Source organism: Syzygium oleosum, unplaced genomic scaffold (genome assembly GCF_021117445.2).
Source record: "Syzygium oleosum isolate NSW1041296 unplaced genomic scaffold, Sole_v2.1 Sole_v2.04, whole genome shotgun sequence".
Taxonomy (NCBI): domain Eukaryota; kingdom Viridiplantae; phylum Streptophyta; class Magnoliopsida; order Myrtales; family Myrtaceae; genus Syzygium; species Syzygium oleosum.
The window spans coordinates 6,048,987-6,062,468 of NW_026607488.1; the positions used below are offsets into that span (position 1 = coordinate 6,048,987).

At 39.9% G+C, this 13,482-nt stretch overlaps 2 protein-coding genes and 1 pseudogene across 5 annotated transcripts; 2 read left to right on the forward strand and 1 right to left on the reverse strand.

The window, feature by feature from the left end:
• Positions 1-1,580: 1,580 nt before the first annotated feature.
• On the forward strand, positions 1,581-2,690 carry LOC115662224 (EG45-like domain containing protein). The gene is made up of 3 exons (XM_056310950.1): positions 1,581-1,739; positions 2,125-2,404; positions 2,530-2,690. The coding sequence occupies exons 1-3, from the start codon at positions 1,625-1,627 to the stop codon at positions 2,534-2,536; spliced, it is 402 nt and encodes a 133-aa protein (XP_056166925.1). The 5' UTR covers positions 1,581-1,624; the 3' UTR covers positions 2,537-2,690.
• Positions 2,691-4,549: 1,859 nt separating this feature from the next.
• On the forward strand, positions 4,550-5,404 carry LOC115674492 (EG45-like domain containing protein; annotated as a pseudogene).
• An 81-nt stretch (positions 5,405-5,485) lies between these two features.
• LOC115674491 (uncharacterized) lies at positions 5,486-13,422 on the reverse strand. 4 transcript variants are annotated; one of them, XM_056310893.1, is made up of 16 exons: positions 13,178-13,422; positions 12,324-12,460; positions 12,064-12,206; positions 11,394-11,530; positions 11,083-11,162; positions 10,693-10,950; positions 10,428-10,538; positions 10,044-10,166; positions 9,742-9,863; positions 9,599-9,668; positions 8,117-8,209; positions 7,663-7,790; positions 6,780-6,921; positions 6,204-6,304; positions 6,018-6,087; positions 5,486-5,836 (listed from the first exon to the last, which is right to left on the reverse strand). In XM_056310893.1, exons 1-14 carry the CDS (start codon positions 13,320-13,322, stop codon positions 6,206-6,208), a joined length of 1,788 nt encoding a protein of 595 aa, XP_056166868.1. In that variant the 5' UTR covers positions 13,323-13,422; the 3' UTR covers positions 5,486-5,836; positions 6,018-6,087; positions 6,204-6,205. The 4 variants fall into 4 exon arrangements, with proteins under 4 accessions (XP_056166868.1, XP_056166866.1, XP_056166867.1 ...); XM_056310891.1 differs by having other exon boundaries at positions 5,486-5,940; XM_056310892.1 differs by having other exon boundaries at positions 6,018-6,304.
• Positions 13,423-13,482: the final 60 nt, after the last annotated feature.

Genomic DNA, 13,482 nt, shown 5'->3' on the forward strand with positions numbered 1-13,482 from the left:
AATGGATCAGTTAACTATTCTAGGTTAATTTTGTATAACTTGCAGCACATAATAGTTGGATGGTTGGTCATTTCAATTCACTACTTTTCCCTTTACATACTCTCCACCATACGATAGTTAGGGACGGCTCCGTCATACAACAGTTACGGATGGAGCTTCAATCGGGGAGGTTAATTAACAGCAATAGTACTTTAGACACATATTCGAATTCAATCTTCATCCATGGAAATATTGTTAAGGGAAGCAATATATACCAGTGAAATCCAAAGCTTTTTTCCTAAAAACTAAGCTCTCTCTTTTGTAATGTGGGTTTTCCAAATGGATCCAAAAGCCTACAAAACTAACGGGATCAAACACATGTTCCTTGTATAATTTCAAAAACACAACAGACAAACAAGAACACAAGTGGGGGTCGCCCACTGAATGAAAGGACCCCTTGAGCATAATACCAATGGATGGTCAACGGAATTTCAGATTAAGATATGTCACTAACGAGGATCTTTTGTAGATTGCATTGAAGTGGGGAGGGAAAATGATGTCCAGATAAGCACAGATTAACACACGCATCTAATCTAAACAGAGTGTTCAAGGATGTCCTAAGATGTCGAGGTGACCCACGTTTCTAAATCTTAAGTTTGCACCAATGGGGCATTGAACTCGTGCTCAGAAAAGTTGAATGCGTTGTCTATGGACCATTACATACTCATGGACGTAGGGTGATGGATGCATAGAATGTTGCGCGAGAATCATCGAATGATGAAGGGCTTTATATAATCCATCAATCCCCGTGAAAGCACTTGTACTCCCACAGATTTGTTTTGAATTTTTTGGTGGAAAAATTATCCAAGAAAAAATTTCAAATTTAATGTATGGATACCAATTCAGTTCTAAACTATTTATTTTGGTCAATTTACTCCTAAATCTTTTGATAATTTGCCAATGTAGTCCTTTCAACAATTTTTTCAGAAATTTTTTTTACAAATGTATCTATGTTAGTGCCGACTGTACTATGTTTACGTCAGTGATTTTCGGTCAAAATTAGTCGGAATGATTACATTAGCAAATCGTCAAAAGGTTCAGAATTAAATTGACATAATTGAAAAGTTTATGACCGAATGATTATCCTTACAATAGGTTTATAACATTTTTTCAATAATTTTCACATATTTCATGGGCTGTAACCCACCTTTTGTAGTAGTCATAAGTTCTCTTCTCACCACTTTCTAGTGCTGCATCATGGGTGATGCAATGTAGCAACGCTCCACGTGAGCATCTCAAAAAGTTCAAAGACTCGAAGTCTTAAAGATAACATCTTCATCCCAAAAGGGGAAGAGAGAAGAAACGATAAAATTCCGGCGAGCCTATGAAAGTTGGAGAATCTGCGGGGTGCGGACCCGTCAGAAAAGATAAGTGCATATGCATGCGGTATTCAAGTTCCCGACGGCAAAATACGACTCGTTCTCATCGTGCGTTTTGGTCATTTTTAGAGAGAGAGAGAGAGAGAGAGAGAGAGAGAGAGAGAGAGAGAGAGAGAGAGAGAGAGAGAGAGAGGGGCTATAAATAGTCGACAAGTTTGTCTACCCAAATTTGCAAGATCGAGTTTCAAATTTTGCTACGAAGAAAGATGGGCCAGATAGTAATGGCAATAGTTGTATGCATGAGCTTAATGAGCATAGACATGGGCTTGTTCGTTCTTGGAGACGTAGGCACTGCTTCTTCCTACGACCCGCCATACACCCGTGAGTACAAAACCCGCGTTACATCTTCCTTTTCTTCTCCCTTTTTCAGTCTTCAAACTGATTCAGCCAGCAAGATTTAGTTTAGGGTTACTCGTAGGATGATTTTTTGTTTGGCACACTGGCTGAAGAGAATGGGAAATACCGTCGTACGTGACGTTGTGCATTGTTTACAAGAATGCAATATAAGTTTATCCAAGAGATTCGAATTTCCAACAAGGCCAGAATGACACGTGACATTTCATAAAATATCCCCACACAAACAACAGAATGACTTTCTCATATTGTCATATGTCAAAGCTCCACACATAAAATAATTCTTCTGTAGGATAATATGACGGTCATAATCTTGTTTTTTTCCGTCATTTTTTAATTTTTTGGGTGGCAGCAACCAGATGTAATGGTTATAGGGCAGACCAGTTTCCGCCGGGGAACCTGTTCGTGGCGGTGAGCGAAGGGTTGTGGGACAACGGAGCCGCCTGCGGGCGACGGTACCGGCTGCGGTGCCTGAGTGGCAGCAACAGGCCATGCAAGGACGGCACGGTTGACGTCACCGTCGTGGACTACTGCCCCAGGTCTCCGTGCCCCTCCACCATTCTCTTGTCCACCAATGCCTTCTCCACCATCTCCAAATCTGCCTCCGCCAAAATCAACGCCGAATATATCCAGTAAAATTTCTAATTGTTCTACATCTCTCTCTCTCTCTCTCTCTCTCTCTCTCTCTCTCTCTCTAATTTGATACTAAAACAAGTTTGACGTTGGATAAATCATTCACCTTTGTTTTTGAATGCAGGATATGATCAGGGTTTCTTTGCGTCCAAGGAATGAAGAATGGAAGAGGGAAGCTCTAGTTAGAATTTTGTCCTACATTATTGGAATTCAAATGTTACCCTCGACATATTCATATGTAGATGTTTGCATCTTCAAAGTGAAAGAAAGACCATTTGAATAAGATCCCGAGCGAAACTCTATCTCATATGATAGGAAACTATTGTTCATGGACTTGCCATTGAAGTAGTTGTTCATGAACTTACAGAGCGATCACGACCATAAAGAGAAGGAAGACTAAACGTGAGCCATATTTTGTTGCTATGTAATTTGGAAAGACAGATTTCGATATAGATCAAAGCTAAACAGCCTTTAGAGGTACTCCTATTTGAACCATTAATATATGGGTCTTATTAGACATCTTCACAATTCTACTTTCAAAGAAATTCAACCTCGACCAGTCCTCCCAAATTTAAGTGATGTTTACGACTAAACAAACGAGGCATTAGTCCTGCAGGAAATCCAAGCAGGCGATGATACGAACATTCTTCACTGCCAGTGGAAAAAGTATTGAAGCATTTTCAAAACGTGGGCTAGGTGGTAGATTAATTAAAAGTCAGAGGTTCAATCACTACAAAGAGAAAACAAAAACTTCCACCATTTGAAAAGATATGATGTGTATACAGGGAGTGCACAGCACACAGGGAGTGCACAGCAGAAGGCTGATATCGTCATCGGGGATATTGCTAAGAAAAAATCAATTTCGAGCTCGTCAACATATCTTGTTGGACTCGTCTTCAATTAAAACTTTTAAACTTTCGAATTATGAGCCAATTATGATATTGTAACTGCTCTTCTCTAGTGTGAGACTTTCTAACACAATTTATCCATGTATATCAACAATATACGCATTTACTGCTAATGCAATAAAAATAAGTTTTAAACCGATTCGCGATAAACCCTCCAGCCATGATCTCACTTAAGGGTGGATAATGACAATTTCCAACTCCACACACTGTTGATCACGATGTTCTTTTACAGATAATGCTAGTTATGTCGAGGATTATATGCGCTTCTCTAATCAATTAATGATTTGACATATTTCAGTCTACACCGTGGACTTCCTATTAGAGCCGTCAAATCTATTTCTATTATCAGCAGTGAAAGTTGCATGCGCATTTCAAGACCTATTCTTGTTCACCCACCAGATCACTCATCCACCCAATTTAATGAATTCAAAAGCATCTTTTGCTTCTTAACTTCACATCCACAAGATCAATCAACAAAAGGAGTTCCACTCAATCGCCGAGCCACCGCCGCCGCCGAGGCAATTCGATTTGATCTCTTCATCATTTTCTCATCACTTATGCCATCAACTTTATTAGACTTCATGCTACCTTTGTGTAAACTTACATATCGGACTAGCTATCCGGTGAGTACTACCAATTGGAACATGACAGCACCTCATGCCCATTCGAGCAGTTTATAAGAGAAATAGTATATTTAAGGGGTACTTAGCTGATTAAATCTGTAGTGGCCGCATAGTTATCTCCAAGTGGTAGCATTAGTTCATGGCCAAGAGAAAAAAAAGGTGGTAGCATTAGTTTAAAAGGGAGCGCCTTGTGCTTTGTGAATGCAAAAGTTTGATCATTTATACAAGTTGCAGTTTTCGTCAATTTTATACATGATGGAGTTGAATGAGACTACCCACTTTTCCTTGTGAACCTTTTGCACTTTTAATACTATAAACTTTTGTCATGTGTAGAGCTAGCCTTCAATGTATTCTATTAGGACAATGGAGATGACATCAGTTCCAATTGAACTAAACAGGCACGATAACAGAAAATGAAAACGTATACGATTCGAACTTCAATAGCACAAATGACAAAAACCAAAAAAAAGTCATTTTTGTGCAAGCAGAGACTATAGAGAGAGAGAGAGAGAGAGAGAGAGAGAGAGAGAGAGAGAGAGAGAGAGAGAGAGAGAGAGAGAGAGAGAGAGAGAGAGAGAGGGAGAATTAAATCTATGCATGGACAGGACTCAATTGTGCCTATAAATAAGATCAAAAGAGGAGAATTGCTTGAGAACCACAAGCCTTCTCTCCGACCCACCTCCGTCTAGGCTCTATGCTGGTGCTATACTAGCAAGAACAATATGAAGTCACTCTTACCGAGTCTATGTCTAATAATCTTGTGCTTAGTTATTTTGAGAGTTCTAGGGGATGTTGGGACTGCCATGCCTTATGATCCTCCATATTTGCGTATGACAAAGTCAATTCTATTTTCCTGTTCCAACATCTTTCTTAGTTTATCTTCATTCAGCACCAAATGCAAAGGCCGTCTTCAGTCAAATCTCAGGATGGAGGGAAGAGAAGAAAACGGGAAGAAACCTTTGATGGAATTTATGAGCCACAAACCTTATTAATGCTGCTCAAAATCGACTAGAACAATTTGCAACATAAGAAATTTCTTATGGCTACAATATAGGAGTATTAGTTTCCTAGCTCCTGCATGTAAAGCTGAAAAGGGTGCATAAGAAAAATTACTTTGGCTTTGCTGATTTTTTCTGGTCTTAATATGTAGCCACCAGGTGCAAGGGATACAACCCGGATCAGTTCCCTGAAGGAGGGTATTTCATCGCAGGATCAGTTCCCTGAAGGAGGGTATTTCATCGCAGCAAACGATGGCTAATGGGACAGTGAAGCAGCCTATGGACGGCGGTATCGAGTGAGATGCATCAGTGGACCAAAAAGGCCCTGCAGAGGAGGAACCATGTTCGTTGAAGTGGTCGATTACTGTCGAAGCAAGCTGTGCCCTGCAACAATGATCCTATCTAACAAGGCTTTCAATGCTATCTCAAGATACCCTGATGCCAAGATCAATGTTGAATATACACAGTAACAAAATCTTCTATTTCTCTCAATCTTGAGGCAGAATAAGTGTCATGATCATGCTTATCAGGGCTTTCTCTTGCATGCAGGGTTTGATGAGAATGCGAGCCAAAATTGGAAGGTTTATTTCAACATACAAGCTGTATAAGCATAAACAGCCTGATGACAACACCAGTAACTTCATGTCTTTTGTTGTGAAGGTAGCTTCATATGATAAATACCCAAGGAATCTGCTTTACACATGTAGCCTGTACATTACCAGATGTTACTCTAACTTGCCCCACGACAACATGAAACCACCAGTGTGTAATCGTCTTGACTAAGATATTAGATTTCCATTACAAGAAACATCCAGGGAGGCAGCGAATAGGCATGAATCAACTCTAGCAGAATCAGCATGTAATCTATGGAACTTCTAGAAAATGCTCCATCATCAATTACTCTGTCAAAACGCATGATGAATCCATCAAGTCACTCTGTCAAAAAGAATGACGAATCCAAGGCATGTTCTTTTTTATTGCTTTGCAAAGGCCAAGGTCAAGACATCTGACAAACGAAGTAATTTCTCTCAGTATAGGTCCATCATAAAGATAATAGAAAAGATAATGATAAAGAGGGCCCACCTGAATAATGGGGAGACCTGGTCGAAGAATAAATTTTGTATAATTGATTGTGGACTTCATCTGGCACTCACTAACGGAATAATACATCACATTATTTTTGTTGGACATCAAATAGACAGAAAATAGAACAATTGGAAACTGCGATAATAGTTTTATCACTTTTCACAAGATCGTGATTCACTCTACTTTTAATTTTCCAATTCTTGGCGATGTCTCTCAAAAGAAGGATGATAACTCTGAACTCCGTCCAGATACAAAGGTGTCTGCATTTCAATTAAGCGTGATACCTGCATGAAGCCCATAAAGTTCAGAAATGGAGGATCATAACTGAGGAAGGACAGCTAAATGTTAAGTCCAAGTCGAAGAAAATGATCTAGCATAGAACCAACCGTACAAGATTAGATTAGATAAATATCATCCATCCAGTGGCATATGCATCAATATTAAGAAAAAGAAGTAACAAAAAACTAAAACAAGCAAGAAAGTAGAGCTCAGTTTACTAGCAAATTCTGTGTAGTTGTGAGATTAAAACAGTTGGTTCGCAATTTTGTTTCTGACTCACTAGTATTTTAATGATGTCTCATGCAATGGCGCCAACTTCAAATGGGGAAATGACAATTACATTTAATGAAAGTGTACTCTGCCCAATAAATGCAGCTCCGCACCCTTGAACAAGAGAGAGAGAGAGAGAGAGAGAGAGAGAGAGAGAGAGAGAGAGAGAGAGAGAGAGAGAGAAGAGAGAGATCAAAGAGGATCACTTACTGCTCGGCGAAATGCAAACATTTCTTCTTGACCAGATAGCATTGATATGATCCCAGTTGGTGCACCTCCAGAACTCATATTGCCTTCTGCTAAGACATCTCGACGAAGTTTACTTCCTTCTATCTCAGTCTCAAATTGAAAGCTGCGCAAGGCAGATATACACAAACAGCGATAAGTTCATAGTTTTGAATCAAGCCACCAAGCATCAAACTTAATTCAAGTAAATAGTTTATGGTTGCAAAATTCCTGTTACGCCAGCACAACAATTTCATCAACTTAAGACAAGCAAAACATTTGTAGAAAAAAATCTAGAACATTGAAAATAGTAAGTATTGGGTTTGCAGTAGCTACTAATTCCTGGTTTTGAAATCCATAGTTGCTACAGAAAGGTTCTGGGACATAGATACCATTCTTAACCAGGGTTTCCGTTTATAATATTACCGTTCCTTCTTTCCAAGCATCCAGAGTTTTCTCATTTGAATAAGGTAGGATCACTCAAAAATGTCATATTGCATCATGAACATGAAGATTATAGGATATAAATCCTTTAAATCATTAAAGTGATGGAAGCACACATGTTACCATGCCAACATTTGTTTCTTATAGAGGTTCTCGGCAATATAGGATATATTTCTGTGGACAGGAATATAGGCCTAGGATGCTGCTTCTACTCAAATAAAATGATAAGAAAACTGCAGGAACACAGGTCCATTTAAAAATTCAATTGCTACATTTGCTTAATTCTAAGGCAGGACCAAACCATTTCAGTCAAAGAAGTCTTAATATGGGAAAATCAGAACACTTGAAGCCTGAAGACTGCATCTGTGCTCCTGTCTCTGGACTGCAACGGATGGAATAATTATCTTACTGAAAAAGGACTCACCTCTCCAAATCAAACAGAGTACCATCTTCAGTTCCTTGAAATAAATCATCAATAGAAGAAGCTGCAGAGCAAACTAGGCGGCAGTGATGGTTGTATAGCTCATCGATGAGGGTGATAAACCTCCTTGCCTGAAATTTTTAAGTAATTAATTCTATGAGAAATGCCGCAAAAAAGCGGGTAAGATTAACAAAAATCCCTTACCGTCTTGTTGAGAGGCAGGTAGGAATTAAAGACTCAGTATATAAACAGAAATCGAAGACACACATGCGTCTACACACACATAAAAATTTTCAACATGTATGAGTTTGTTACATTTTCATCTGCATGTCCGATCAGACAACATTCTACTTCCATTTTATCAGAACTTGATACCATTGTTTGCCATACATAAGAGATTCCATGGAGCAGTATTTCTAGAATGAATAGAGTCAGTACTTAAAAAATGGTGATGTACCTTATCACGGATGCTCATGCTCATTTTGGGAATGTCAGATATGAAGACAGTATGATAGTTCCTAGCAACTGCAATATAATCTGCAGCTCCCACCTGTGCATGACAGGAAAAAACCTTCAACAAAAGCAACAAGCTTTACATGATAAAAGGAGGTTAGAGGTCGTTAATAAACTTAACTTGAAAGTTCAGAGACATTGTCCATAAAATGAAGGTAAGAGAACATTATTAGACTTCCAGGAAAGTATCAAATTGACAAGATTAATTAACTTCCTTGCCTCTGGAAGAAGGCAATGAAGATCATGCAGAACCATTTCTTTTTCTATAAATCATCAAGAAATTCTACTCTTAGTACTTTAACATCAGCAACTACTATTTTTCTAAAGGAAGAAAGGCACAAGAGGTCTCCCTGAACTTTTCCAAATTATTTAATCAGGTCCTTGAACCTTTTTTTTTGTGCGAATTGGGTCCTTAAACTATATGCTTTTCTTTTACGACTTGTTCCTTCCATCAAAATTATGGAAAAAAATGCCGTCGTGGTTGTTAAGTCGCCGTCAAATGCTAACAAGGCAGCCTTAATGGCATTTAAAAAATAAAGAAGGATACGACATTTATGGAATAGTAAAAAAACAAAATTAATATTATAAATTTGATTTTAAAAAAGTAAACCTGATCGTAGGTCGGGTGACCTCGGCAATCAGCAGTTTGGGTCGAGCCACCCTAGGATATTGCATGGCATGTGCGACCCCAGGCCAGATCTGGTCCAGCCTGCGCGACCCTGGCCAGGTGTCACCTGGGTTGGCCCGACCCCAATGGCAGTCGGCAAGGGCAGCCAAGCCCTTGCCAGCACATGGGGGGTGCCACCACTGCCCCTTGCTGCCTCCCCCTTCTTCTCTCTCTTTCTCTCTTAAGGTTTGGTTTTTTGTTATTGAAAATTTTCGGATATGCTATCCAGTCCACACATGAAAATTATATGTAAGCACTAATTTGTCTTGTCAGCATTAATGTGGCGCCAATGTGTTTGTCCATGTCAGCATTTCCGCAACTGGAACAAAAGAGCATATACTTCAAGGAACCAATTGCACAAACAAAAAAAAGTTCAGGGACCTCATTAAACAATTTCAAAAAGTTGAGGGACATATGTTGTCTTTATCCCTTTTCTAAAAGAAAGCAAAATTAGACAACATACCCAATTAGCTTTCCAAGAGACTGTACTCAGCATTGTTGTTTCTTCCTAATTAGATGGTTAGCTCCTTTATTCCATTTTTCTCTTTCTTAATTATGTTGTAGATTTTGAAAATTCTTTCTTCCATAAAGGTTCACATCATGCTGCTAAATAACAGAGCTCGGCCCATGTTAACCCATCATGAAGAGAGATTCGACTGTGCATCATGCATGTAAAGCAAGATCTCGAATAAGAAACTTACTGGATGCCAGACTGATAACATAAAGTAATGGAATCTCAAAGAGAGGAAAATACCGTACCGGCCGACCGCATAGATGCTCAAATGTAAACCGTGCCACTCCATTGCAGCTTTCTGGAACGTTCAGTGTTCTGTTATGATTTATATACATTACAGCACTTTCATCAAACTATAGACATGCTACTACTTAAACAAATGGAGTACCTTCCAAACATCACTCCTAGAGTCGTGGAAGTTATTTGTCCACCTGACTTGCTTGTTATCTCATGCCAAACCCTCTGGAATTCCTTCTGAGCATTGCCATCTAAAGGCCACAAAAAATGAGCCTGCACTTGCATAGTTGACATCTCAACAACCATATGATAGAAAATCATCTCAGAATATAGTAACTTGCTTTGAATTTTATAATGCTTAACATCGCAATCAGAAAAATATGAAATACTGGTTGTACGCTTGTGCACTTTCCCATTTAAAAGAATTAGAAAACACAGGACACCATCTTTCACCTGGTCTATGCATCTTTCTGCTATAAGACGTCGATAGTCAATGTCACTTCCTATCAGAATTGTCTGACAGTGTTCCTCCAATTTCCGGACTAATTTAAGAAAGATATCCCGCTGCATTCCATCCTGTATCACAACTTACAAAAGGCAGAAGTTATGTGAAGCAAGAAGAGCACATGGTCATACTTCGCTAATATTAGATAAGCATACTCCAGACTCGAAGAGAATTCTTCCAACCTACTAACTAATTCGGCGACTGGCAAAACTCATGGCTTATACGGTCAATAAATTCCGACATGGTAATACAGATGCAAATAAAGCTTCCTAAGTACAATGAGTCGCTAGGCAAGGCAAAAGGTTCTGCGGCTTTACAAAAGGCTGACGTACTTGATTTAAATCATTTGGTGCTCTGTTACTGGTGGCCACAAGAACTGTTCCACTGCTCAATAATCTGCTTAGAATTCCAGATAAGGCGACAATTGCAAATACATCAACAGTCTGCATTAGAGAGCAAAAACATTTGGAGTCAAAAAACATGCGGGAACATCTCCAAGATAATTTCTCTGGAGATCATCTTTGACCCATGTATCTGTCAAGGTAGCATCTCTGCAAGAATAATAACCAAATTAGGACACAGCACAAGAGCGTTTACCTGTATCTCATCGAAGCAAAGAACACTGGCTCCTCCATGATCCTCTCTCTGATCTATGAGAAACATGTCTGCCACCGCTGGTAGGATGTTCTTCATCTGTACCTCTTGCTTGTACCTTTCTTCTGCAGCCAACCATTCCTTAACTTTTGTATCAAAGGGGAGATTCATGATCCAGCTAGATATACTGGACTGCAAAGGCTTGTCCTCTACTTGTTTCTTCCAAATCTGATGCATGCGTGCATTAATCTCAAGCATTGCCTACATAAAACCAGAAAGGCAACATCACAAGCTCAGGAAAGGACTCAGAAAGAGAATGTCTAAAAAAAACGTACACAATAGCACTGCTTTTTAACAAGGGGATAGTTTCAAGACATTGAAGAAAAGGCTTACCTCATGAAAGTGATACCGTCTTCTATGCTTAATAATACCATCGGTAGCGCTATAAAACATATCCATAAGCATTGTCTTCCCTACAATTTTACTGTAATTATCAACAGATTTAATGTTCGACAAGTAACAATTGGGCAGTACAAAGTAAGTGAAGACAATAATTTCAATGCTAAGTTTTTATTAGTTTTCTTTTGCTGATATGAACATCTAAACCCTATTGGAAAGTCAATCTCAGTGATTATACTGCTGCAAGGACATGAGTGAACTATGCTGCGTGTCTCTTCCTGTGACAGCAGAATTTACTAACTTACCACTTCCCACATTGCCATACAGGTAAAGTCCTCTTGGAGCAGGAGGTGCAGTAGGACGCCGACCAACAATTGAGTCCAACTTCCTCTCTCTGTTGAGATATGAGACCCATTTTCCAACTCCTGGTTCAGGCCTATTCCTGATAAAGCAGAAAACATTGGAAAATATGCCTCTTTAATCAATGCAGCTAGCAGACATCAACCTTTATCGTCCATGCATTTCTCTGTGAAAAAACGCAATATCCAACAAATAAGGAAGTGCGAACTGAAGTTCAAATTCCAATAAAATAGTGTCATCACGAAAATTAGGAAGCATTATTTCCAGAAATATCAATAATTTTATAATGTAGAGCAAGTGGGGAGGACATCATCCAAAAAATTAGGACTAGAAGCAAATGTAACACGTGAGGCGAGCTGATAACGTATCTAGTGATTGATCAATTATGTTGTTGACATATAACATAACCACATCTAGAGTAGTTGCACTTCCATGACATCCTGCAAAGGAGATTTGTCAAATAAGAAGAAATAACTCCATAAAGCAACTTGCTTCATATTAATATACGATTGCAAAAATTATGTGTCGAAGCCTACAAATTCATAAGAATATCAAGAAAAGAACCATTTAAAAAAATGCCATATTTTCTTCAAATGCATTTTGAGTGGGGCTTACCGAGACATCCACTTCTCAGCCAGCTTATTTCTCTGCTTGCTGACCGATGACCATATATTTCCATGCTGCTTCATCTCTGCTTCTCCCATCAAAATCCTGCGGCGTTCATCCTCCCTCTTGTTCTCCCAATTGGCTAGCTTCATCTGCATAGAGAAAGGATAAACCATCGGGAATGAAACATAAGTAACATAATTTGAGTTCCTTAAAGATGATTACCAAATTAAATTATGAATTAAACAAGGCAAATGCATATGTAATACATGATACTCTTCCATATCTTTCTCATACTGTTCCAGCCGCCCGAGTAGATTTTCCAATTCGATAGCTACGCTTTCCTGGTAAGAATCATGCTGCAGCTTTCCCTGCTTGATGAGATCCTTGTATTGTTCAAGTGGGCCTGAAAATGGGTTTTGCTTTCAGAACCAAAAGTTGAGTTCTCTAAACAACTTAACATAGATGCACGGACCCTTCACCGAGTACAATGCCAGACATGACACCTAAAAGAAGGTGCTTTAGGACAACCCATCTTTCACCCTAGCATTTGCCCAATGCGGACCACGCATTGAAGAGAAATACTAGCTCAAAGACTGGAATAAGTCCACCATCGGAGCACAATTCGAGCACATTTCTTTGATTGATTGTCCGAATCTCTCAAGTGGCTATTACTTATAATTACCAGCTAGAAATAATTGATGACATCGATTATCCGTAGCCTTTCTGATCAAGACATAAATGCCGCGATAAAAAAAATCTATACTTGCCCCAGAAAAAGCTCGAATTGGCATCACGGATATAATCCTACATTACGCGCGCCTATGAATTACAGAACACACGGTCGTCAGCACCTCAAAATTTGTCGCAATTCCAGCTTCAGCCTATCACTATATCGCATTCGTTGACCAATGCCCGGGAAAGAGGTCAACGGAACACGAATTTCGCACCGACTACTTGCTCGGCGAGTTAGCAGAGACCGAAGCCCGAGGCAGTCACCGCTCACCAGAGAACCGAAATCAACGAATCCTAGAACGCCGCAGGCCACGCATGCAGCTAGAGAGAGAGAGAGAGAGAGAGAGAGAGAGAGAGAGAGAGAGAGAGAGAGAGAGAGAGGTATGACCTGGACGCTTCGGAGAATCGGAGCCGGAGAGGCCGCGGCGGAAGCGAGCGCGAACGTCGTCGTCGACGGCGCCACGGCGGGAAGGCCACGGAGAGAGAGCACGAGCGACGGAGCGAGCTCGGCGCACGACGGTTCGGTGAGCCATGTCTCGCCGGTTGATGACCGATCGATCGATCGACAAGAGGAAGCGAAGCAGCGCCTCTTTCGCTTCGATTTCGATCTCTTTCCTGCGACCGGAAGAAAAAGTGCAGAGGGAGGAGGAATGAGGAAGGAGGAAGGAGAAGGAGACGGGAGATGTCAGACGT